The sequence below is a fragment of the Aythya fuligula genome, chromosome 11, assembly GCF_009819795.1.
Source record: "Aythya fuligula isolate bAytFul2 chromosome 11, bAytFul2.pri, whole genome shotgun sequence".
Lineage (NCBI taxonomy): Eukaryota > Metazoa > Chordata > Aves > Anseriformes > Anatidae > Aythya > Aythya fuligula.
In genome coordinates this window covers 21,614,765-21,639,051 of record NC_045569.1, presented here as the reverse complement: position 1 = coordinate 21,639,051, position 24,287 = coordinate 21,614,765, and the positions used below count along the sequence as shown (strand labels likewise).

Sequence of the window (24,287 nt, the reverse complement as noted above, 5' to 3'; positions counted from 1 at the left end):
GCTGTGTCTCGGTCTGCTCCTTACTCGAGCCCCACGGCACACCCAGCCCTGCCGACCGCCCCACCCAGCCCTGTGCCTGCAGAGAGGCACCCAGACAAATCTTCACCTTCCTCAAGGAGCTTCACCTTCCTTGAGCTTTCTCTGTGCCACCACTGCCCTGAGGAACAAGCCTGAGGGGCCTCTGGAGCTGCCCGGGTCTGGGGGCTGCGAGGGGCTGCATGTGGGAAGGGAGCTGGGGAGCAGCAGGCTGCCAAGAACTGCTGGGACAGGATGAGCTGCAAAAAGGAGCTCTTGTGTCACTGCAGGCAGAGCTGGGTTCCCATCGCCACTTTGTTAGAGGGATGCTCACAGAAAGCTCTGGGGCAGGCAGAGGAGGAGAACAAAGGTGAAATCAGAGTGGAGCCCAGCTCTGTTCCTGCCTGCAGGAAAGAAAGTGCTTTCAGAACAGAGCGTGTCAGTCCTGGCACTCCATGGAAAGGGCTCACATCCCTGCTGCTGCTGTGAGCCCTTCACAGTGCTCGCACACACACACACTTGCGCACATGCATGCGTGCACACAGCTCTGGGCAGGGAGTGGGCCGTGGCTGTCCCTGAGCTCGCCACCCACGGGACGCCCGCGGCCCCTGGCGGGCCCTGCCCGGGGCCCGTGGGACGACGACGGGGGGAGCTCCGGCTCGTGGGACGACGGGGACGGGACGCTGCGATAGCGGCCGGGCCAGGGGCTTCGAGACGGCCGCGAGGTCTCGGGGCACGGAGCCGTTCCGTCCCGGGACAGCTCCCGCAGGGCAGGCGGGGCCGAGTTGGGCGGCTGGGCTGCAGCCTTGCCCGGAGGTCGCGCCCCCAGCGTGGATCTGCGCGTGGGACCGTGTCCGTGCTGCCCCCGTGCCCTGTTCTCTCCCCCCCCCCGCCCCGTCACCACGCACGTTCCCAGAGCTGCCCGCACACAAAGCGTGGGGTCCGCCCGGCCCTTCACGCCCAGCACCAGGGGATGGGCTCCCACGCGGGACAGGGGGCGGTGGTGCGGGACGGGTCCCGGGCACGGCCCCGTCTCAGCGCGGTCTGCGCTCACTCGCCGGCGCCGGGAGCCCGCAGCAGCAGCAGCCCCAGCCCGACGCGGGGCCGGGGAGCCCCCATCCCCGTGCTCTGCGGCAGCCTCCGCGCCGGGAGCCGGCGGTGGCGGGGGCTCGGCCGCGCCGTGCGGACGAGCCGGGAGACACGAAGCGGGGGCAGAAGCAGCCGCTGGGGATCACTCGATTCCCTTCTGCAACCCGACCGCTACCTGCGCCTGGCAAGGACGAGACCGGCCCGGCCTCACCTTGCACCGGGACCGTCGGGGCTGCCCCGAGCAGAGCCAAGGAGGGACCGGCGGGCGCGGCCTGGCTGCCGCAGGGCTACCCGCGGTGTCCGGCTCCGGCCCGGCCACTCTCGCCCTCTGTGCGGCCTAGGGGATGCGGAATGGGCTCGACCTCCTCCTGGGCTCGGCGCCGGCCCCCTCCGCCGCACGGCGCCCGGCGGTCCCGGGGAGCCCGCGACAAGGGCGGCGGCGCCTCCTGCCGGCCCCGCAGTAAGGCGGCAGGCAGCTCCCCCCGCGGCTCAGGGCTGCCGGGGGCACCGGGCAGCTCCGCGGGCGGTCCGGCAGCCGGGGCCGCGCTCCCGCCCGGCGGCCGAGCGGCGCAAATCAGCGCGGCGCCCCCGGGGCTGGGAGAGGCCGGGGCCGGCTGCGAGCACCTCGGTGCCGGGGGCCGGGAGCGCTCCCGCGGGGTCTGCGGGGGGGCCGCGCCGGGAGCCTGCGGCGGGCGGGAGCACCGCCCTCGGCTCGCCGGCAGGGCTGCTCGGCGGCAGCACCGGGCTCTGAAGGCGCCGCAGCGCTTCCCGCGGCTGTTAACGGAGCCGAGTCCCCCACGCCCGCCACCCCTGCCCGGGCGCGGCCGCGGCCCCGACCCGCCACCGGCGCCTTGCACGGCCGGACTGCGTGCGGCGGCTCCGGGCCGGGCGTGGCGGCGGGGCCCGGCGCTGCGGAACGGAACGGGGCGGGGCGGGGCGGGGCGGGGCGGGGCGGGCGCCGCGCTGGGCTCCGGCGGCGGGGCGGAACCGGGGCAACGCCGCGGCCCCGACGGGCCTCGAGCCCCAGGGGGCGCTCCCCGCGCGGCCGCACCGGGGTGGGCGGGGACGGCCCAGGCCCCGCCCCCGGACCCGCCCCCGCAGAGACCCCGCCCCCGCAGAGACCCCCGCGGCCGGGGCGGGGCCGCCGCAGCTCCCCAACGGCCCCGCGCCGCAGCCCATTGGCCGCGGCTGGCGTGACGCGAGGCACGGCGCCCAACCGGGAGCTGCCACACGGCAGATCCGGCTGGCGAGGCGGGACTTCCGGTCCGCGGCCCCCGGCGCCTGTTCCTCCGCCGCCGCCGCCGAGCAGGGAGCGCAGCCCCGGCCGCCGCCATGTCCGCGCCCCGGCCGCCGCCCGCCGCGCTGCTGCTGCTGCTGCTCGCCCTCGCCGCCCGGCCCGGCTGCGCCTCCGACGTGGTGGAGCTCAGCGACGCCGATTTCGAGAGCGGCCTGGCCGAGCGCCCGGGGCTGGTGCTCGTGGAGTTCTTCGCGCCCTGGTGAGGGGCGGCGGGGGCGGGGGGCGGCGGGGCCGGGCCGGGCCCGGGGGGCGCCCGGCGGGGGCGGGAGGGCCCGGGCGGGGGCGGGGCGGGGCGGGGCGGGCGGGGGCTTCCCGGCGGGCCTAACCCCTCCGTCTTCCCAGGTGCGGGCACTGCAAGCGGCTGGCGCCGGAGTACGAGTCGGCGGCGACCCGGCTGAAGGGCATCGTGCCGCTCGTCAAGGTGGGCGCTCGGCCGGGGGCGCTGACCTGCGGGAGGCTCCCGGGCAGACTTTGGTCAGGTCGAGGCGTCGGGGGTGCAGCCCTCCGGCAGCCTCCGCCCATGCGCGTGCCTGGCCTTCCGTGGCTCTTCGGAGCCCTGCCAGGCTGCTCCTCTTTGGGGGCTCGAGCACTGGGGAGCGGGCTGAAAGCCGACGCCTGTGAGGGCAGGGACCCGTTCCGTTGGCCCGCAGAGTGTGAAATGGGCGTGCACCGGTGCCTGAGAGAGGGCCCTCCCAGGCTGGGAGGAAGAAACCTGTGAGCTGCGTGCGCCTAGTCCAAAAATTAGTGTGCAGTGTAGTCACAGTGTTGTCCCGTGGCTTACAAAGTAAGGGACGTTGTTCAAGAGTGTTCTGCCAGAAAACTTGCGTGGTTCTGATAAATGAGGGTTTTCCTGTTCCTTTGTGGGAAGTGCTATGGACTCCTGTTTGCTTCAGGCATGGCAGGAACCTTTAGGGTTGGTAATGTGCTAAGAATGGTCAATTCCTGTTAAGCCTGTCATTGATTGCAAGAATCTACTCTTTCTAGGATTTTTTTGCGTGTGGTCATGTCAAACACACAGCTATTTAATCTTCCCAGTATTTCCTCAAATATTTTTCTGGGTCTTCCATTACATCTGTGCTGTTACACCCGTTACATCCTTCCTGTTAATGATTTATGGACCAATTGGACCACTTGGTTGGGTGCTGGGCCTGGGTTCTAATCTTCTACATGTGAGTCACATAGATGCTTTTCAGATCTTTACATTTTGTGTGGAAGGAATCCAGCCTTGATTAAAAGTATGTGAGAGTTTTCTAGCCATCAAACTTCCAATTTATGTCTGATGGTGTGGGTAATGGCAAAGCTGCTTTTGTTTGGGTATACGGGTTGCTAGGTCACTCAGCAGCAGTATTTCTATTCCTTTAGGTTGACTGTACAGCAAACTCAAACACCTGTAACAAGTATGGAGTCAGTGGATATCCCACCTTGAAGATTTTTCGAGATGGAGAAGAGGCAGGAACCTATGATGGGCCCAGGACAGCGGGTAAGAGCTTGTTAGTCTCAGCATTTTGCTCGCTGAAATAGCGCTGGAAGGCAGGCGCACACTGAATAGGCTTGTATCAGGGATGTTAAATGTATTGAGAGATACAAAGAAGAATCCCACCTACATGTACACATTGCCCCTCCCAGAGCTCTTTGTGCTGTGAAAGTCCTGGATGCTTAGGATCCCTTAAAACTCTCTTAAAGGTGAAGGTTTCTAGATTGTCTTTCATCCATAGTACCCTTGATGGGTCGTGTGCAGAACATGCTTGAGTGGAAGACCTCATACAGATAACTTCTTGTTATGTGTAATTTGGTAATTAGTCTCTGAATTTTTTACCAGTACAGCTTTCTGTAACGCCTAACAGGCGTACCATGCAGCTCTTGGTATGAGAGCATTAAAAAAAAAATCCTTTTTGTAAGGGCAATGCCCTGAAAAGCTCTGCCTTTCTTATGTTAGTTTTCAATGTGATAGCATGGAAATTCTTAAGAGAAAGTGCTGATGAATCTTTCAATTGATATCATATTTATTACGTGGCACCAGGGGTGTGGATTCTGCGGAAACAGCTTTTGTTTTTAGTAAGCTTGAGAAATGTCTTTTAGAACTTTGTATTCATCCCTTTAATCATTTCATTTGTATTTTAAGATGGAATTGTCAGTCATCTCAAGAAACAGGCAGGACCTGCTTCAGTGGCTCTCAATTCTATGGCTGATTTTGAGAAATTCATCGGTGATAAAGATGCTTCTGTAGTGGGTGAGTAGAATCAGTGCAGCGCTGAAATGAGTGGACATCTGGCCCTGGAAAATCTATTGGGAATATACAGGGAAAGGATGAGAGGCGCTATCAGACTGTAGCAAGGGAAGCAGCACCTGGATGTGAGCAAAAAAGTTTTTCATGGCAAGAGTGAAAAAGTACTGGAACGTGTGCCCAGAAAGGTTTTGAAGCTTTTGGTCTTGGAAATTCTTCAAAACTGAGTTGGACAAAGCTCTGAGCAACCTGACCTGTCCTTGAAGCTGGTTCTGCTTTGAGCAAGAGATTGAACTCGGTGACCTCAGGGAATTTGTTCCAAGTATTTATTTTTTTTTTCTTTTGATTCTTTGACTGTCTTTCAGGCTTCTTGGCACTATAGTGGTTTTTTTGTTTGTTTTTTTTAAGCTTGTTGCTCTTTTGGCTGACTGACAAGAGGTAGCTTTCTTTTTCTAGAAAGTACACTAGGGTGGTATTTGTCAGCATTGTATGAGCTGATCATGGTTTACAAGTGGCAATAGCAGTTTTTCTTTGTCTAGATCAGCTGTCATCATACAAGTGGAACGAAATGAGTATTGATCGGCAGTCCTGAACTTAAGGCTGTTGTTACCACTAGTAGTGTCTCATGTGGTTGCAAATGGAAATCTTAGTGCTCAGAGGACATTTTTCTTTTAGATGAATGACTAATTCTTGAGTAACATCCTGCTGATGGAAGGGAGGGAATGTTTCACTAAAAATGGGGGAGAAGCTGTCAAAGACAGGCCTGGACATGCATTGAAGGACTTGATTCAGAAGACACCTTTCAATGCATTGTAAAGATAAATGATGAGAGCTGCACAGTAACTGCTGCTGAGTTGGTTTGGGGTCACCATCTGTGTTTCTGCTGCAGGCTTCTTTGGAGATGCATCTGGTGATGCTTATTCTGAATTCATGAAAGCTGCCAACAACTTAAGAGATAACTACCGTTTTGCACACACCAGTGAGGAGCAGTTGGTGCAGAAGTATGAGGAAGATGGAGAGTAAGTTGTTTAATGTAAAGATTTCTTGTTATTGAGACATCTGCAACAAATTAATGGATTCCAGTTCTTGACTGGATTAAGCTTCTGAACATAGTTTAAGGTATTGTTGCTTTTCCAAATGCCAGTTGTGTGTGTGTACATATGTAGTTTAGATGTCTGGAATTGAGGGTTGCAGGATGTGGAGAGTTAGTGTTTGCCTCTGAGTGAGAAATGTCTCAGCAGAGGTGTTTTGCCTCCCCGTTGCTTGTTATGGTCTTGTTAGTTTCTCACTGTAGAAGGCCATGTCCTGTCTGAATAATGGAAAACAGCCTGACAGGTAGTTATAATGCAATAGTGCCACCAAGAAAGTAGCCAGTCTTGCTGCATCTATGCACATCGAATGGGAGTAGTCACTGGAGATCAGGTTTTTGCTTCCTCTAGCTGCTGCCCTTTGGAAGCTTAGGGACATCTTGAACTAATTCATGATATCTGCTTCCCCTCAGGGGTATAGTCTTGTTCCGTCCTTCACGGCTCACAAACAAGTTTGAGGACAGCACCGTCAAGTACACAGAAGATAAAATCACCAGTGGAAAAATCAAGAAATTTATCCAGGAGAACATGTGAGTGTTTCCTTACTGCAGAACATGATAGATGCATCTATTTGGAACTGGGTTCAGACCTGTCAGAACTCATTTTTTCTCTACCTGGTGTTGCTGGGGCTTCCTGTTTAGTTTCCATAAGAACTGTCTTTCAGGCACTGTGTCCTTTGGGATATCTCCCTCCTGTCTGGAAATCCTGGCATGGTTGTTGGCATCTACTCCATAATCTAGCAACTATACTTGTATTTAAAAAACAGTAAACTTCCTGAAAAGTATGCCAAATTTGGCCTTAATTAGGTCAGATATGTTAACTGATGTAGTGTCTAGAGATAGAGATTTGACTTGGTACATGAATAGGCAAAGTGTTTCTTACTTGGGTCTTACTGCTTACTGAACATTCTTGGGTGTGAAACAGGAGTGTACTGTATCAAAACAAGGTTTTGGACAGTGAAATCAAAGCTGCTAACCTCTTTTTCATTGGTAGCTTTGGCATCTGTCCACACATGACTGAAGACAACAAAGATTTGATCCAGGGGAAGGACTTGCTGGTGGCATACTATGATGTGGACTATGAGAAGAATGCAAAGGGCTCCAACTATTGGCGTAACAGGTACGCAGTGGCCAGGGTGGTGTTCATCTGCTTCTCTTATTTGGTCCCCGTGTTAGTGCTGTTCCAGAGTTCCATTTACAGAGTTTCTTAAAACTGTTCATATGGGAATTATTTTCTCTCAGAAAAATTCCAGGTGGGTTTCTAATCAAAACTACCAGGCTGGCTGCTGCCTGCAGAACCAAAGGCATTTATCACTTGGAACCTCACCATATTTGCTTTTGGATCTCTAGTCCCTTGACCTTAAACTGAAATTTCCTTGGTAAGGTTATACGGTATTCTGTCTTTCTTATTCACCCCTGCTTTAGACCTTAGTGATCAAGCTGATGGTTAAAAGATGAATGCACCTGGTATTTGCACAGGCTTCATTCAGAATAAACACAAGTTTGCTTGCTTACTCTGCTTCTCAACGACACTTGTGTAGGAATTACCTATGCTGAATGTATCACTTCACACTACTGAATTCCTTGTCCAGTGTGTACCTCAACTTGAAAGGAACAGCATAATGTTCCAGGCAATCATCTTTGTTTTGTTTTGTTTTTTTTCTCCTCAGAGTTATGATGATCGCAAAGAAGTTCTTGGATGCTGGCCACAAACTGTCATTTGCTGTTGCTAGCCGGAAAACCTTTGGCCATGAGCTGTCAGAATTTGGTCTAGACAGCAGCGTGGGTGAGGCTCCTGTTGTTGCCATCAGAACAGCTAAAGGAGATAAATATGTCATGCAGGAAGAATTCTCGTAAGTTTTTTGAACTTAGCAATGTTGCCTCTCTGTTGATAGACTTTTGTCTAGGGTTCTGTGACCAGATCATACTTCATTAGCTTGGAGGAAACAGGAAAATTGGATCTTCCTGATGGAAGAAATGACTGCTGGGTCAAAATACCTTAGCTGTCAGGTGTGCTTTCCTACCCTCCAGAGAGCTTCCAAAAAAACTCTGTATACAAAGGTACAGAATTAAATTCAAGTTATTTAATGTCTGGTTTGGAAGTAAGATGTATTAAAGGGTAAGGGTGGGAATGGTTATACCTTTTTTATTGAGAAAAGAAGAAACTTAAGGGTGTTGGAAGGCCTAAAACCTTGAATGGGGTATGCATCCAGCCTCCTGTCAAAACTCTAGTGTTTTCTGTTGTGCTTGTTCTTGGGTCTTCTAAGTTGGCCCCAGACTGGTGCTCTCACAGATGCAAGTAGCATCTGTTACGTGGGTGGAAGGAGCTTATTTCAGCCTTGAAAGTTTTTGTCTCTCATCCTGTATGTGTCATGGTGGCTGTAAAATGTCACTTTGCTTTCAGCCGTGATGGAAAGGCTCTGGAGAGATTCCTGCAAGATTACTTCGATGGAAATTTGAAAAAGTATCTGAAATCGGAGCCTGTCCCTGAAAGCAACGATGGTCCTGTGAAGGTGAGTGCTGTATCAAGGGTAGCAGCAGCTCCTACTAGTGGCTGGAGAACACTTCAGTGGCAGCTTCTACTCATATGCTAGTATCCTGTACTGTGAGTGCTGTGTTGTGGCATCTTGAGAAGCCTATCCTGTGATAGATGGAAAAAAGATGGAAAAATAATTCACTCCTTTTTATGTTGCAATTTTCTGAGGTAAGGGGGAGATGCAGCTTTTGCAGTTTTGATTCCATACTGTTCTGTCAGCACAGTAACTGCTGCTTGAGCACACTAGTGATTTGTCCTCCAAGTGTAAGATCATCACAATCTACGGGGATTCTGCAAAGGCCTGCTGTCTTGATTTGTGCTCCCCCATGGCATGGCTTTCGAGCTGCACCATTCCTAAAGAGCTACATGTTCATCTCATCAGCTTAGGGGAATGGTATAATTCCTACTGTACATTCATCCCACTAAATTCTGCCCTGAAAGAAAGTATTTCCGTGGTTTGGCTTTATGATTAGGGTGTTATAAGGGAATGAAAGGCACTATTTTTATGTGTGCATAGGGATGCCCTGGCCAGTCTGGCTAAGCTCATTTTTCAGCCTGGAACTAGTGGAATTAAAAATAAACAACTTTACCATCCTCCTGCAATGTTACCAGGTCCAAACCTCACCTGCAGGTGGTGCCAGTATCTTACGTCTTTGGCCTGCAAGTTAAAGATGTTACAGCTTGGTGAAGAGCTGTGTGTTTGGTCATTTTGATGCTTGCTGTGTAGGTGTGGTGTGAATCCTGCTGTGGGAGAGCCAGGCTTCCTGGGGCGTAGCATATGGAGTATGTCCTGTTACCTCACTGCTGACTTACAAAAAAAAAAAAAAATAATAACTTGTCTAATTGAACTCTGTCAGGTGGTGGTTGCTGAGAACTTTGATGAAATTGTTAATGCAGAAGACAAAGACGTCCTGATAGAGTTTTATGCACCTTGGTGTGGCCATTGCAAGAATCTGGAGCCCAAATACAAAGAACTGGGGGAGAAGGTAGGTCTTAGGACTCTGTTGTAAGAACAAACTAGAACTTTGCAGCGCTAAACAATCCTGCAGGTTCTGTCTGCCTATCCTTCATGATAACAGGGCATAATTAGTCCTTCTTGAGGACTTGCTTGACATTGCCTGTGAATGCAGAAGTGTATTAGCAGGATCTGGAGCATGGTAGCAACCACACTGTAAGGTTTAGCTTGCTCTTTTTGCTCTGGCAAGTAAATATTCCCTGATTCCCTGTCCTCAATTGGCAAAGTTCCTTTTTTAGGTCCTTTCCCTCTGAATGATTATAGTCCCTTGTCTGGTGAAGGATAACAGTGCCCTGTATATTTTCAGTAGTGGAGTAAATACAGTTATTTTCTCAGATCTGTCCAGTGTTTTCCTATTTGATTGTCAGGCACCTTTCCTAAATCTAAAAGATTGAAGGTAGGTGGTTTCTCTGGGGTCAGCATTCCCCAGAAGTTATACCAGACAAATTCAGCAGGTGCCTTTGGGAGTTGTATGCTGCATACAGCTGAATGAGGAGGGACTTAATTCTTTGTGCCCCTGTTGAGGCAGAAGAAAACCGCACAAACTTACTGATCTTTTTGTGTACAGTGTGTATTGTCATCTGACATCACTCTTTGCTGATGCTTAGTTCCTGGTGTTAACTACTATGGATTGGTTATTAATATGCTCTTTCTACTAACAGCTCAGTAAAGACCCCAATATTGTCATTGCCAAAATGGATGCTACAGCCAACGATGTGCCTTCTCCATATGAAGTCAGAGGGTAGGTGTTACTGCTGTTGTAGCACTGCATCAGTGGACCAGTTCAGGCTTCTGTCTCTGACCAGCAATCCCTGCAGAAGTGCTGAAAGTGTCTCCTGGGGTGGATGGGAGCACAGGGGCAATTAGCATACAACTGTTAGGCATTTGCTTAGTGTGAAGAAGTCATGTGGGGAAAAAAACTACACGTATCTGTCACTCTCCTCTGGGATTCTGGTGTCCTGGCCATGCTTAAAGGCCTGTCTCACACAACCCCTTGCTCTGCTTTTGAATCTATGATTCTGGTCTCAGCAGTGTAAGAACAACACTGGAGTTGCTTTCATGAAAACTGTTTAGCTTGCAAAAGTAGTTGTGCTCAGCCAGCTGTGCAGACAGGAGCAGGCTTTTGGAGGTCATACCTTCTGCCATAAGAGCTGGTGAAGCTGTTGCCGTGCTAAACCAGAGCAATGCAGGGTGTGAGTTCCCTCAGTAAGTGTTGGCTTGATAGTCTGGAAGGACAGAGCCTGAAGAAAATAGCACATCCTGAGCTCAGACATCTATTCTGTTTCCCCAGCTTTCCCACCATTTATTTTGCTCCAGCTGGCAAGAAGCAGAGTCCAAAGAAGTATGAGGTGAGTGTTTTGCTTCTCCTGGGGCTTTGTAAAAAAGGTAAAGTAGAATCCAAGTGTTCAAATAATGAGGAGTCTCTCTGGAGTTGTGCCTGGCACTCCGTTCTGTTACCCTGGGAACACACCTGGTGGTACCTGCTGGGAATGTTCTGCTGCATGCTGCAGACTCATGGGGGAGAGCTTCACTTACAGTTGCTTTGGTCTCCTGCCTGGCACCTGAACACCACCCCCACACACACCCAGCAAAGGGAAGTCCACAGGGAGATGAGGCTCTGCCTTACTGTCTTGTGCTTCCTGCAGGGTGGCAGAGAAGTGAGTGACTTCATCAGCTACTTGAAGCGGGAGGCAACCAGCACTCCTGTGCTGCAGGAGGAAGATAAAACCAAGAAATCCAAGAAGAAAGCAAAGGAGGATTTGTAAAGTACCCACTCACCATCTTGTCAGGATGAGCTCTGTGTGAATTGGGGAAGCACTGGGCAGACTGGGGCCAGTTCTGGGTTGTGAAGAGCCAGTGACCATGTGGGCTGAGGGGCCCCAGCTGCTGTATCTAGTTCTGTTTAATTTCCTGCCGTCTCTTAGCTGCACTGTTGTGGGGCTCCCCAGACTGGTTTGTTTTGTGGTTTGGGAGGGGGTGGGAGCAGGGTTATTTTCTAATTTTTTTTGTACATTTGGAGAAGTGAAACAATAAAATGACCCCCTTAAACCAAAGTGTCTCTGTCATATGTAGGTCTCTCAAACACAACATTAGGCTGCTGCTGCTGCTCTTTAGTCAGCACCTTCCTACTGTGAGTCTAGTTTACTTCAGTGAGCCTTTAGGCTCAGCTTTTAGACTGTTTGTCCAGATATGGAATCCTCCCAGAGTATAGTAGCAGCAACTGCCCCAATGGGTCGTGCTTCAGGTACAGCAGCTGTGTAGATTTGGGGCTCAGGGACCTTGTTCATAAATGCTTTTGCTGTCTGCATGTTGCCTGGTAGGGTAATAATGCTGCTTTGGTGACTTTAGAGGTACATAGTACTTAATGTGACTGCTGGATCTAGACATGTGGACTTACACAGCAGCATATCATCAGGTTTGATCAGCAGCATACCAGCAGCAGCATAAAGTAAGCTTTTAAATTTTGCAAGATTAGCTGAGTGTAGGGGAGGAGCACTTGTAACAACATATTCAACCCAAACACAGGTAAAGCCAGTGATGGTGTTTTTCACAGCCTTGTTGAAGATCTGTTGTCTGTACTTCGTGTGAGGTTGGGACACTTAAGACTACTTAATTGTGAGATCTTTTTTATGGTAGAAAGCAGGCTGTAGCAATGCCTCACCAGGAGAGGGATGCAATCCCATTCTCCAGTCAGATGGTGTGGGCTGTGACTGACCATCTTGGTACAAGCAGTCCTAACTTCCTCGGTCCCAGAAGGCGCTGATTGGAAAGGTCAGGAGTGCTGTGGTGGGTGAACAAAGATAAGCTGTTGCCCTGGATATGAGTTTCTCAGGATGTGTGTGGATTAGAACAAGGAACAGCAGACTTATGAGGTACTACTATGGTGCAGCAGTTACCATGGTAAGAACTAGTGCTTTCTTTGTGGTTTCTTCCCCCATGCCTCCAAAAGGCAGCGTACCAGTCTTTTATTTCTGCTGAAATCTTCCAGGTACAGTAGATCATACAACACTTAGCACATAGTTCTCTGGCTACAGCAGCTATGCAGTATCAGTTCTGAAATACAAGAATCTCTACTACATCAGTATACTAAACCACATCTACCTTCTCTACTCTGCTGCTGGCTGCCAAGTGGTCTGTGTCCAAGCACAGGTATCAAGACCCCTTTTTGGTGGTGTCCTAGAGCAAAATCTGACTCCTTTGCACCTCAAGCTGGTAGGATCCCTGAAGCTGGCTGCAGATCCAGACACTACTACAAGAAATAGGATTACAACAGGACCTATTTATCTTCTGTAAAACCACACTGGAGTGCTGGTTCCCAAACGGACAAGGCACTGTCCTACTCTGGGTAAGAAGCAGCTTTTCCAATCCTTGCCATCTGGTCTAGTCTGACTTCAGAATCAGTGGCAGCCAGGTACTGAGCACAGGTGACATTCTTCTAAGAGTGTGGCTGAGTGCCTGCTCTTGGTGAGTGTTACTGCTTGTGCCCAGGCCACGTACTTTGTTACAGAGTAGAGAAACACTTCACAACTGGCAATGCAGCATGGCAGGCAGCTGGGACAGCTTGTTTCTACAGCAGCCTGGCAGCTGGCCCAGGTAGCGACTACCCCAGGGCTGTGGGACATTCACCAACATTACCCTTAGTCTAATGCATTTTTGGGGGCCTAATTCCTCCAGCTTTTCCCCTGTTCCAGGAAGAACAAGTCCTGAGAAGCGAAAAAAAAAAAAAAAAAAAAAAAAAGGAATCCCAGCAGTGGTGTGCTTAGGAGTTTCCTCTTCCTTCAAACTGTAGAATCAGACTTTTGATGTGGGAGAGCTTCTGGTGCAGGTATTCACAGCGGTTCTTCTCCTGCTGGTAATTAGGATAACTCTGAAAGGAAAACAAAACAGAACAATAAATAAAAGAAAAACACACACAAAGATCAGCTCCTGGAGGGCCCCCAGTACCTGTTGGGCACGCAGCCTTACCTTCTTGAAGTGACTGTACTCATACACAATCTTAGCTTCAAGTGCCTGAAAGCCAAAAGCAGGAGATGAGCAGAAAACACCACAGCTGTGTCACCCATGGCCCAGCTCTACTGCTTGCCTGGTGCTCCTCTGTTCCTTGCTTCAATGTCTTCATTCTAGCTCCCAGCTGAATGAATTTCTGGCTCACACCACCAATGCGAGCGTGCAGGTAGCGGTACTCAGCATAGTCTGCATTGAACGCTGCCTCATAAGACCTGCATTGCTCTGCTGAGCGGATGGTATGGTATTTTCTGCCACAACAAGGAGAAAAGGCTTGTTTTCCCTGTGTCTTCGAGCAGGTGACAGGGCAGGGGCCTGGCCATGCTATGTTGTCTTGCCAACGCCCTCAGCACGAGCGGCAGTGAGCACACGGCTGTCACACTGCTGTGCCTGGGACCTGGCTTGCAGCCTTTGCCGCTGCTGCCACTGGAGGCTGGGCAGGCAGTTTGGTCTCAGCCTGTCCCATGCTGTGGGGCTGGCCCAAATTGCCCAAATCAGGATGATGGTGTGTGGTAGGCAGTGGCAAACTCAGGGTGAGGATACGATGCTGTGGCAGCTAGCACCAAACTCTCTTACCGCAAGTAATCTGGGATCTCTGCTAAGGACGAGCTGCTGGGCTGGGACCTGGTGTCTGACAAGGAGAAGACGAGTGAGGATTGAAGCCTTCCCAGAGCCTTCTCCCACTCAGCCAGAACCTGTCCAGCACTCTGTCCTAAACCAAGCTGGCAGCTGCATGGCTCCACTGGGCATGGGGGCCACGAGGCTGGGCAGCACATCCAGGCATGCATCATCCCTGTGTTCGCCTTGGCTCTGCAGCCAAAACCTCTCTGCTTACTAGAAGTCCTGTTTTGGGCCACCCACCCCCCTCCCAAGGTATCCTAGGGTCTAGTTCTGCAACACAAGCCGACCAGGCCCTGGCCATGCTCCCCCTACCTCTGGGTGCAGAGCAGCGCTGCTCGGGGCATGGGGCGCCCTCCTCCTGGCCATTGTCTGCCTCTTCTCTGCTCTCCCCCCGTTCCGCACCCTGCAGCTCCCTGGTGTCGCTACTCGGGGGCAGAGGCCCAGCCTGCTGCTGGCCCCATGCTCCTGGCTGCCTCGTGCCAAATGTCCGCAGGCAGCTCCGGTGCCTCTTGCTGACTCTTGGGTTGGAGAAATCCAGCAGTGCCAGGCGCTTCTGAAAGAAAACTCGCTCTGCCTCATGCCTGTCCCAGACCCCTGCTCCAGCAGTTGGTGCTGCATGCTTCTGCCAGCTAGCCCAGGGCTGCGCCATCCCTTGCTTCACGTCACAGCCCTGGCACACCCCAGCCACTGGGCTGTGTCTGTGAGCCAGGAGCTGCAGCAGGGCCAGCCCCTGCTGCTACACAGGGCACAGGGGTGGCTGGGACACAAGGCAGGAGCAGAACCCAGAGCCCCGGGGTGGCTGGGCTCCATGGGAAGGGGACGCAGTGAGGAAGCAGCTGGATGCCTTCGGGAAGCAGACACCCAGCCGGGCCCTCTGCCCCTGTGAACCCGGGAGCTTTCTGCTGCTGGCGTCCACGAGCACTTACCACCCCCAGACGGTTTCCGCCAGCACCCGGAGGGGAGCCGCACTCCGGCGGTTGCTGCAGAGGCACCAGGAAGGACCGGGCTGCGGGGCCGTGGGGCTGACTGCAGGAGCACAAGAAGGGGGTGACCAGAGACCTAGGCTGGGGAAGCGCCTTCGGATGCCTGGTGCCCGGGCAGCAGAAGGGTGGATCCAGCTGTGCCTGGAGGGTGCTGAGCACCTGGCATCATGCGCAGCATGCCCAAGGCAAGACCCCAGCAGCAAACGTGCACCTGCAGCCCCCCTGCTCCTCGCACCTCACCCCGGTCCCCCGGCTCTACCTGTGCTGCAGCAGGGCAACCTGCCGGCGCTCCTGGGCCGTGTACCCCGGCCAGTCCTCCTGCACCCACCCCACCAGCGACTCCTTCAGGCGGTAGCAGCACTCTGTGGGATCCAGGTCTGCCACCTGTGCAGGGAGAGCAGCAGGCGCGTGTCCCGCAGTGCTCACACGCCGGAGTTGAGCTGCCCCAGTGCCCCTCACCTCCTCCAGGGCAGCCAGCAGCCCTGCCCAGTCGGGCCTGCCTGCCTGCATCCCCGCCAGCCGCTGCAGGAGCTCATGCTTGCGGTGGGGCCGCAGGGCCAGGAGCTGAACCAGGCTTTGAGCAGCGGCCCTGAGGCTGGCCGCTGTTGGCCCGTGGCTCTTGCCCTCGCGGACATGACAGAGGGAGCTCTGCTGCAGCAAGCTGACCGTGCCTGCCTTCTCGGGAGCCGTGACACCTTTGCCTGCAGACACACCCGGAGAGAGCAGTGTCAGCACCTGGCAGAATCACACCAGGTTTCGTCCCCCATCACACCCAGTGCAGCCCCTGTGCCCCCAGCCAGCGGTGCCCACCCCACCAAGGTTGACAGGGCAGGAACATGGTACCGCACTCGCAGTGCCACTGGTGCCTCCTGCTACCTGGTGTGGCCCAACACCCCCCAGACTCACAGAGCTGTTGCCCCTGGCCATGGCAAGCAGCTGCCACATCCCAGAGCCAGCAGGTCCCAGGGAAGGCAGCCCCCATCTCCTGGGGGGACAGCAGGGGCCCTGCAGCCATCACACCCTGGTGGTTTGCCAGCACGCCGGTGTGGGTGCTCAGTGTGGCCTCAGCCTGAGAGGCAGCAGAGGCTCAGCACCCCCTGCAGGACCCTGCTCACCATAGCCAGGCACAGCCGCATCCGGCTCAGTGACTGCTCTGCTCCAGGACTCCTTAGATTGGGACACACGCTCCCGCAGCAGTGGGTAGATGCCCTCTGAGGCACAAACTGTGATTTTTTCCTGGATGCTGCCCACGCTGTCCAGCCAGCTCTGACCTAGTCTGAGAGAAGACAATACCTCCCGCCAGCCAAGCCCAGCCCATGCTCTCTATCCCATGCAAAGCCCAGAGAAGATCTTGCAAGGCGGGCACCCCAAGAGAGGAGGCAGCCTGTCCCCAGAGAGGCCCCGTCTCCAAGGCTGCTGCTGCTCCAGCATGCTGAATGCCCCTGCAGGGACTGTGGGCTGAGGATGCTGCGAACAATGAGAGGCTGTTGGGGATTTTCAGCCCCCAAAATCCTGGGCTGCCACTGGAGACCGTGAGCAGGATAGGACACAACTGGGGTCTGAACAGTGATGGGAGGTACTGCTCATGGGCAGTGCTCGCACTCATGGGTGCTGCAGCACCATCGGCAGTGCCAGGGCTGGGGCTGACACCGTGCTGCTGGCACAGGTCGAGTGCAAAGGTGACCAGGAGAATGGGAGAGGGCTGGCTCCGGGGGGGTACGAGTGAGCAGCCTCACAGCCCACCGGACCCTCGGCTTGGCGGCGGGGGGCTCACCGGGGCACTGCCAGCCGCACGCACTCGAAGCTGGCCTGCGGCTCGTCCCGGCTGCAGCGGGAGAGGAAGAAGGTGAAGAGCCGCGGAGAGGTCCCGGGGCCTCCCGGCACCGTCAGGCACTGCCGGCGGGGACCGGCTGTCAGGGCCGCGCCCTCCCCGAGCCTCTCCATCCCGCGGAGCGCGGCGGCCCCACCCCGCGGCGCTGCCCGGCTCCCACCGGCACCGTCCCGCGGAGACCGTCCCGGGGCGCTCCAAGCCCCCCCTCCCACGCCCCGGCTGCCGCGTCCCGTCCCGTCCCTCCTCGTTCGCCGGTGCCCCGACCCACTCACCCTCGGCCACCCCGGGCGCCCCGGTGCCCCCGAGTCCTCCCCCGCCGCCGTCCCCAGCCCCACTCACCCCCTGGCTCCCCTGGAAGGCGATCGCGGGCCCCGGCGCCCCCTGCAACACCGCGGGACGCCGTGAGTCCAGCACAGCGCGGTTCCCCCGCGCCCCCCGGCCCGCCCCGGTCCCACCTGCCGCCGCTGGCAGCCGCGCAGCGCCCGCGCCGCCGCCTCCGAGAGCCGCACGTGCAGGAGGCTGAGCCGCGGGCCCCGCGCGCAGCCCCGGTACCGGAGCCGCCCGCGCAGCTCCGTCCGCGCCCGCGGCATGGCCCGGAGTGCGGGACCGCGCCGGGCGGCACCGGGACGGGGCGGCACCGGGGCTGCTCCGGGGCGGCTCCGGGGCGGGGCGGCCGATCCCGGGCCGGTCCCGGCGGGACCCCCGCGGCAGAGCTCGACCTGAGCCGGCTATTTTTGCCGGCGGCTCGCAAAGCTCTGCCGTCACCGCTAATCCCCTTAGCGGCTTCCGGGCATTAGGTAACGGCGCGGCGGGATGCGCTCGTGGGCGCCCCTGGCTCCGGGCTGCCCGGGGCAGTCGCGGGGCGGCGGGGCCGGAGGCGGCGCGCCCGGAGCGGGCTGGGGGCTGCGGGAGCCCGCCGCCGAGCCCCGGGGAGCGAGGGCCCGCCCGGGCCGAGGTCGGGTCACAGCTGCGGGGGGGGAGCGGGGCCGGGGGCGGGCATGCAGGGACCCTCGGCAGGCGGCGGCTCCCCGGAGCGGGAGGCGGGGGCCGGCGAGCGGCCGCGGGGGCCGGGCCGGGGCAGGAGGGTCCGGTTCCGCATGCCACACACCACCATCGCGGTGCCGTCGGGCCGCGAGGAGGAGCAGCTCTTCTACCGGCGGCTGGACGGACTCGCGGCGCTGGGCCCCGCCGGTTTCACGCCGCTCTTCGCCGCCGAGGGCTGGAGCGACCTGACGGGTGAGTGCCCGCGCGCGGGGAGCCGGGGCCGGGAGCCCCGGACGGGGCGGCGGTGCCCGGGGGGCGGCTCTCACGGGCCGCCTCCCGCAGAGGACCGGCTGCTGCGGAAGCGCGTGGTGCCGGACGGGCAGGGCGGCCCGCCGCCGCGGCCGGGCCAGGAGGTGTCCGTGAAGGTGCTGGGGGCCCTGGAGGACGGCGGCCTGGTGGAGCGGGACCCGCGGCTCAGCTTCGTGCCGGGCCAGGGCGACGTCGTGCAGGTCTGCTCCGGCGGGGGCGCGGGGCTCGGGGCCGGCGCCCGGCGATGCCAGCCCATGCCCCGTGTCCGCAGGCGCTGGAGCTGGGCGTCCCCACCATGCAGCCCGGAGAGGTTTCCTTCTTCCTCGCAGCCTTCCCCTACGGCTACGGCCGCGCGGGCAGGTGGGGCCGGGGGCGGGGGGCGGCGCGGCCGGGCGGCGCAGGGGGCAGCCGGCGCTCTGCCCGCAGGGAGCCCGACGTGCCGCCCGAGGCGCCGCTGCTCTTCGAGGTGACGCTGCTGGAGGTGCGCGACAGCCCCGACCCGGGGCGGCTGCCGCCCGCCGCCCGCCTCCGCCTGGGCGCGCAGAAGCGGGAGCGGGGAAACGTCCACTTCGCGCGGGGCGACTTCGCGGCGGCGCTGCGCTCCTACCGGCTGGCGCTGCGGGCCCTCGACGGCGCCGGTGAGCCGGGCCGGGGCGGGCCGGGGCGGGGCGGGGCGGGGCGGGGCCGCTGACCGCCGTGCCCCCCGCAGCCCCGGCCGGGCCGCAGGAGGAAGAGGAGCTGCGGGAGCAGCGCGTCAAGTGCCTCAACAACTGCGCCGCGGCGGCGCGGCGGCTGCAGCGCGGCGGGGAGGCGCTGGCGGCCTGCGAGGCGGCGCTGCGCATCAGCCCGGATAACGGCAAGGCGCTGCTCCGGCGGGGACAGGTGCGCCCCGCGCCGCCCCGCACCGCCGCGCCCGGCCGCCAGCGCCCGCCGCCATCCCCGCCTCTCCCCTCCCGCAGCTGCTGGCGGAGCAGGGCCGCGACGAGGAGGCCGCGCTCGTCCTGCGGAGAGCGCTAGAGCTGGACCCGGCCAGCAAGGTGCGGGCGCCGGGCGGGGGGCCGCGGCGGGGTCGCCCCCGCGCCGCCCCGCTGCAGCCCGGCCGCCTCCCCCCGCAGGCCGTGCACGCCGAGCTCGCCCGCCTGGTGAAGCGCCGCGCCCGGCCCGCCGCCCCCGAGGAGCGCCGCGACCGCCCGCGGAGCCCCGGGTGCGTCGGCGGGGCCGTGCCCGGCCCGGTCACTGCGCGGCCGCCCCGCGCCGCCGGGCCCCGCTCACGGCCGCCTCTGCCCGCAGGGCGCCGCAGGAGGGCGCGGCCTGAGCGGCCCCGGCCCCGCCCCGCGGGACGGCGGAGGGGCGGTGGCAGCGGCGGACCGGAGTGGGGACTGGACCCAGCCCGCGCCTCGCCGCTCCGCGAGGGGGCGGGGCTCTGCCAGGCCCCGCCCTCCAGGGCAGTGGGCGCGGCTCGGCGGCCCTCGCGCCTGCGCCGCAGCTCTCGGTCTTTTCGCCCCCGCCGGCAGAACGGCGGTCGTAGCCCGCGGCCAATCAGGCGGGGCCGAGCCGGCGCGGCGCGCCAATGGCAGCGTGACGGGGCCGGGCTCGGCGCGGCGATTGGCTGCGGCGCGCCCTTAAAGAGCGGTGCGGGGCGGGGCGCGGGGGGGCAGTGCGGGACGTGGCGGCGGAGCGCAGGGCGGGAGGGAGCGGCGCCATGACCCGTGAGTGCGGGCCGGGCGGCGGCGCCGCGACCCGCCACTGCGGGGGGAGGGGGCCGGGCCGGGCCGGGGGAGCGGCGCCGCGCCCGGGAGTGCGGGCCTGGGGGCCGGGCCGGGGGCGCGGGCTGGGCCGAACCGGGCCGGGGCCGGGCCCTGGGGCTGGGCCGGGGGCCTCGGGGCCGGTCTGAGGCGGCCGCGCCGTGGCAGGCGGGAACCAGCGCGAACTGGCACGGCAGAAGAACCTGAAGAAGCAGAGCGACTCGGGCAAGGGCAAGCGGCGGGACGACGGGCTCTCGGCCGCCGCCCGCAAGCAGAGGTGAGCGTCGGCCGGCCCCGCCGGCACCCCCGCCCCGGCCCCGGCCCGTGCTGGCGGTGGTGCCGGTGCCAGCCCGGCGACGCGCTCTCCCGCAGGGACTCGGAGATCATGCAGCAGAAGCAGAAGAAGGCCGACGAGAAGAAGGAGGGCGCCAAGTAGCCCGGGGCCGGGCCGGGCCGCTGAAGCCCCGGGGCCGGGCCGCCCGCCGGCAGGATGCCCAGCGCAGCCCCGGGGCCGGGCCGCCCCGCCGGGGACCCCGGCAGCAGCGCCCTGCGCCCGCCCCGGGCCCCTCTCCTATTAAAGTAGCTTGTGGAGCCCTGCAGGCCCTGCCTCCTGCCTCCTCCCTCTCTGCGCCCGGGCTGGGGGGGCTGGGGCCGCCCGGGGGGCGGGATGGGGCCGTGCCGCGGGGCTGCCCGGTGGGGCCGCGCCCGGCGCTGAGCGGACCGGGGGATGGGGCGGGGGGGGCAGCGCCGCGGAGCGGCCGCAGCCTCACGCTGAGAAACAAAGATGAGGCCGGGAGGGGAGGGCGCAGCCTGCCAGGTCCCCGCGGGCGCCGCCTCGGGGGACACCGACCGCGGCTGCGGGCGGGCGGGCAGGGGGGCCGGGCCCTGGCGGGGCAGGCGAGGGGAAGACGCCCGGGGGACGGCGGAAGGACGGGGATGCGCTGGAAGCCCGGAGGAACGAAACCAGCGGAGAAATGAAACCAGCGGAGGACGGCGTCTGGGGTGGAAGGAGCTGTAGTGGGGGCCGAGCAGGGAGGCGGCGCGGATGCGGGGGAGCTGCGGGGGCAGCGGGCGGCACGGCGGGCCGGGAGCCGGGGGGAGCTGCCGGGCGGGGGCGGGCCATGGCCTGCAGCCCGCCCGCTCCTGCGCTAGGCCCTGCAGCAGCCCGGGGCTGCCCTCGGGGGAGGGATGCTCGCATCCAGGCGGACGCCGCGGCCGCTGCTCGAGCCCGCCGTCCTCTTCACCTCCCTGCGGGGCCAAGCGCGGTGCCGTCAGCCAGGCCCGCTGCCCGGGCGCTGCGCGGCACAGCCGGCACGCAGAGCTGCTCACCGGGCGAGGTGCAGCACGGCCTCCACCACGTTGGTGCCGTCCTTGGCGCTGGTCTCGCAGAACAGGCAGTTGTGGGCCTGGGGGGAGAGCAGGTGAGTCGGGGGGAGGTCCCGGCCCGCCTAGGCCCCGTCCTGAGCTGTGGCTGCTCACCATGGCCAGCTTCTGCCCGTGGGCCGTGCGGACCCCCGCTGCCTCCGGCAGGCCGGGGCGCAGGTCAGTCTTATTCCCCACCAGCATGAGCGGGAGCGCTGTCTCAGCAGCCTGCTGGAGCGAGGGGCAGCTCATGGCTCGGGCACGCAGCCTGGCTGGAGCAGCCTCTGGGGCTGTGGGGCTCTGCCCTTTTTGTTCCAGGTGCTCCCCAAGGCCTGGCTGGCCCCAGGCTCTACGGCCCGGCTGGAGCAGGTTTGCGGCTGCTCCCACGGCACCATGTGGGGCTCAGCACAGCCTTCCCCAGGGCTGCTGCCCTGCCCCACGGGGGCTGTCAGATCCTCCCCTCTACCTTGATGTCCTCAATCCACTGGCGGATGCTGATGAAGCTGCTCTGGGAGCTGATGTCGTAGAGGAGCAGCACGCCGTGGGCCTTGCGGAAGTAGGACTGGGCGATGCTCCGGTACCTGCAGCCAGGGCTGTCACTGCAGGGGGGGCAAGACCCCTGCCCACCCCAGGCCAGCTGTGGGGACCTGCTAGCCCTGCCGGCTGGGTGCCGGAGGCAGGCATGGCTCCTGCTGGCTCTGCTCACCTCTCCTGCCCTGCTGTGTCCCAGATCTGCAGCGTAGTTTGCTCCCCATCCACCAGCAGCTGCTTTATCTGGAAGTCCACCCCTGCCAGGAGGAGCAGTCAGGCCCAGATCCCTGAGCCCCTGCCCCTCCACCTCAGCCCTGGTACCTAGTGTGGCAGAGACGTCTCTGAACTCATTCATGCACAGGCGCATCAGGAAGCTGGACTTGCCCGTGCCGCTGTCACCTGCCAGCACCAGCCGGTACACGGGGCAGGGGGGCGCAGGCTCCTCTGCTGCCCTGGACCCCTGGGGAGAAGGGGGGAGGAGGGCATGGGGAGAACGGCAAGGCGGGGGTGTCCCCGCTCCCCTCCCCAGCTGGGCTGCGAGCACCGGATGGGGCGTTGCTGGTTACCTCCGGAGGGAAGGCAGGGAGCTTCCTCTTGCAGCAGTGCTGTGCAGGGTAGCAGCAGCCTTCTGCCGGGGGGACGGGGTCCTGCAGGGTGGCAAACATCACAACAAGGCTTCTGAGCCCGTGGGGTGGGCTGGGGGCCACGGGTAGGCAGAGCAGCATCCCCCTCCCCGGCTGGGGCACCGGGCAGGGCCTCACCTGGGTGCCCCAGCAGGGGCTGGGGGGACGCGCATCCTCTGAGCTCCAGCTGCCGGCGTCGCTGAGCGAGGCTGTGTCCGAGCTGGAGGCTGAGCTCTGCCGGGGGCCTGTGGCGGGGAGCTGGGGGCGTGGAGAGCCGCCCCCCCTGTACCTGTGCCCAGGGCAGCGCTCAGGGAGGGGCGGCCACGGCTGTCCCTGCTCCTCCGCACCCGCTCCTCACCTGCCGTGGGTGTCCTCAGGGAGGCAGCGTGAGGGGTCAGCGAGGGGGCTGTGAGGCTGGAGGGGTGGCCATGGCTGCGGGGGAGGCATCAGTGCGGAGGGGCTCCTGGGGGGGGGGGGTCCACCGCTCCCAGAACCCAGGGCTGTGGCAGGACCCTGGGTGCCGGCTGCAGCCCCCGTGCTGGACGCGCCTGAGCTGGGGCACGGGCAGGGCGAGCGGGGAGCCCCAGCAGCGCCCGCGCCCCTGCCCTCCCTGCTGCACCGCGCAGCACTCACCGCTCCAGGGCCCCGGCAGGAGCCCAGCAGCAGGGCTGAGCGCAGGCTGCTGTTCCTCTCACACAGGCTCCTGTTCGTCGCCCTGCCCGGAGGAGCAGCCTGAGCCCCAGGCTGGCAGGGACTGCGACAGGCGCTGGTCCCGGCAGCTGTCCCCTGCCACCGCTTCCCTGCCAGGCTCCTACGTACTGCAGCATCCTGACGTAGCTTGTGAAGACCAGGTTCTCCTCTGCCAGCTCCCGCAGGGCCTGCTGCTCTCTGCAGGGACACAGCACCCTCATGGCAGGGCCTCCGAAGGCTGGGGCTGCCCGCAGCTTTCCAGCCCCAGCCCCGCAGGGCTGGCAGAGGTGCTGGGACGGCCCCAGGACACCCGGTGTCACAGGGGCAGGTAACACCAGGCCGGTGGGGACGTGCCAGCTGCTCTGCACGGGCTTCCCAACGGCTGCCGGAGCTCACAGCACGGCTGGGTGGGCAGCACTTCCCGACGGGAGCCTGGCCCCGGGCTGCACCGGGGCCGTCCCGGCTATGGCCAGGGCTGTGTGGGGCACCCGTTTGGCAGAGCCGTGCCGAAGCAGGGGCTGGGTCTGGGGTCCCTCTTCGCCCCCCGCCACTCGTCCCTCGTCCCTCCCACCTCGCCCCCGGTGCCACCTCGTGCGCCGCTGCGCCCGCTGCCTGAAGTCCTTCTGCAGCCGCTCCAGCTCTGCCTGCAGCTGGGAGACGCCGGCCTCGGCCTGCCGCAGGGTGCGCCGCAGCCGGGCGTTCTCCTGGCGGGCAGAGTCCCGCTGGCACCGGCGGCGCAGCCCGGGGCCGCAGCCGCCCCCCCCGCCCCGCGCCCGTACCTGCGTGGCGGCCCCGAGCCGCTGCTGCAGCCGCGCGACGCCCGCGCCCCGCCCGCGCCCCTGCATGGCCGAGGGAAGGGGGGGGCACGGGCGGCAGCCCCCGGGCAGCCCCGCTCCGGTGCCGCCCTCCCCGCTCGGCTCCCGGGGCCGGTGGGCGCGGGGCAACGGCGGACCCGCGACGCTCCCGGCCGGGCGCGAGCCGCCGCGCGGGGCCCCCGTCGGGTGGCAGCGGGGCCCCGCCGGGGCCGCCCCCGCCGTGTTTGCTCTGCGGGCGGGGCGGGGGCCCGGGGCCGGCCCCGCATTCCTGCGGCCGCGCTCGTACCGCGCCCTCCGGGCGGGTGCCGGCGGCAGTGTCCGTCCGTCCATCTGTCCATCCGTCTGTCCATCCGTCTGTCCATCCGTTCTTCGGCTTGGCCACGGCGAGCGGAACGGGAGCGTGGCGTGACTGTGGTGCTGGGAGAGGGGCGGCTGTGGTGGTGGCGTGGGGTGGGACAGGACGGGACGGGGAGGGGTGGGGTGGGAGTGGAGTGGACATGGGGATCAGGTGCAGATGGGGACGGG

General features: G+C 61.2%; 4 protein-coding genes across 4 annotated transcripts; 2 read left to right on the top strand and 2 right to left on the bottom strand.

The window, feature by feature from the left end:
- The first annotated feature begins 2,436 nt into the window (after positions 1 to 2,436).
- PDIA3 (protein disulfide isomerase family A member 3) lies at positions 2,437 to 11,317 on the top strand. Its single transcript, XM_032195160.1, has 13 exons — positions 2,437 to 2,600; positions 2,744 to 2,822; positions 3,764 to 3,881; positions 4,524 to 4,631; positions 5,515 to 5,644; positions 6,127 to 6,243; positions 6,707 to 6,832; positions 7,383 to 7,565; positions 8,117 to 8,225; positions 9,106 to 9,234; positions 9,926 to 10,005; positions 10,555 to 10,612; positions 10,910 to 11,317. The coding sequence occupies exons 1-13, from the start codon at positions 2,437 to 2,439 to the stop codon at positions 11,027 to 11,029; spliced, it is 1,521 nt and encodes a 506-aa protein (XP_032051051.1). The 3' UTR covers positions 11,030 to 11,317.
- Positions 11,318 to 13,023: 1,706 nt separating this feature from the next.
- Positions 13,024 to 17,920, bottom strand: ELL3 (elongation factor for RNA polymerase II 3). The gene is made up of 12 exons (XM_032195030.1): positions 17,812 to 17,920; positions 17,043 to 17,084; positions 16,647 to 16,765; positions 15,988 to 16,148; positions 15,332 to 15,573; positions 15,132 to 15,256; positions 14,816 to 14,915; positions 14,202 to 14,442; positions 13,845 to 13,899; positions 13,348 to 13,519; positions 13,230 to 13,274; positions 13,024 to 13,131 (listed from the first exon to the last, which is right to left on the bottom strand). The coding sequence occupies exons 1-12, from the start codon at positions 17,815 to 17,817 to the stop codon at positions 13,024 to 13,026; spliced, it is 1,416 nt and encodes a 471-aa protein (XP_032050921.1). The 5' UTR covers positions 17,818 to 17,920.
- A 1,725-nt stretch (positions 17,921 to 19,645) lies between these two features.
- Positions 19,646 to 20,230, top strand: SERF2 (small EDRK-rich factor 2). Its single transcript, XM_032194962.1, has 3 exons — positions 19,646 to 19,705; positions 19,910 to 20,018; positions 20,114 to 20,230. The coding sequence occupies exons 1-3, from the start codon at positions 19,699 to 19,701 to the stop codon at positions 20,175 to 20,177; spliced, it is 180 nt and encodes a 59-aa protein (XP_032050853.1). The 5' UTR covers positions 19,646 to 19,698; the 3' UTR covers positions 20,178 to 20,230.
- A 659-nt stretch (positions 20,231 to 20,889) lies between these two features.
- Positions 20,890 to 23,792, bottom strand: LOC116493562 (ras and EF-hand domain-containing protein-like). The gene is made up of 8 exons (XM_032195029.1): positions 23,536 to 23,792; positions 23,073 to 23,145; positions 21,956 to 22,094; positions 21,810 to 21,891; positions 21,570 to 21,684; positions 21,221 to 21,331; positions 21,071 to 21,147; positions 20,890 to 20,989 (listed from the first exon to the last, which is right to left on the bottom strand). The coding sequence occupies exons 1-8, from the start codon at positions 23,790 to 23,792 to the stop codon at positions 20,890 to 20,892; spliced, it is 954 nt and encodes a 317-aa protein (XP_032050920.1).
- Positions 23,793 to 24,287: the final 495 nt, after the last annotated feature.

Coding starts and splice junctions, on each gene's coding strand:
- ELL3 (XM_032195030.1), bottom strand. Junction 16,149..16,646: donor GTGCGGCTGGCAGTGCCCCG/GTGAGCCCCCCG, acceptor GTCTTCTCTCAG/ACTAGGTCAGAGCTGGCTGG. Junction 13,900..14,201: donor GCGCTGCTCTGCACCCAGAG/GTAGGGGGAGCA, acceptor TCTCCTTGTCAG/ACACCAGGTCCCAGCCCAGC.
- PDIA3 (XM_032195160.1), top strand. CDS start 2,437: ATGTCCGCGCCCCGGCCGCCGCCCGCCGCGCTGCTGCTGCTGCTGCTC. Junction 4,632..5,514: donor TAAAGATGCTTCTGTAGTGG/GTGAGTAGAATC, acceptor TTTCTGCTGCAG/GCTTCTTTGGAGATGCATCT. Junction 10,613..10,909: donor AGAGTCCAAAGAAGTATGAG/GTGAGTGTTTTG, acceptor TGCTTCCTGCAG/GGTGGCAGAGAAGTGAGTGA.
- LOC116493562 (XM_032195029.1), bottom strand. CDS start 23,792: ATGCAGGGGCGCGGGCGGGGCGCGGGCGTCGCGCGGCTGCAGCAGCGG. Junction 23,146..23,535: donor CGGGCGCAGCGGCGCACGAG/GTGGCACCGGGG, acceptor GTGTCCCTGCAG/AGAGCAGCAGGCCCTGCGGG. Junction 20,990..21,070: donor GCCGTGCTGCACCTCGCCCG/GTGAGCAGCTCT, acceptor TTGGCCCCGCAG/GGAGGTGAAGAGGACGGCGG.
- SERF2 (XM_032194962.1), top strand. Junction 20,019..20,113: donor GCCGCCGCCCGCAAGCAGAG/GTGAGCGTCGGC, acceptor GCTCTCCCGCAG/GGACTCGGAGATCATGCAGC.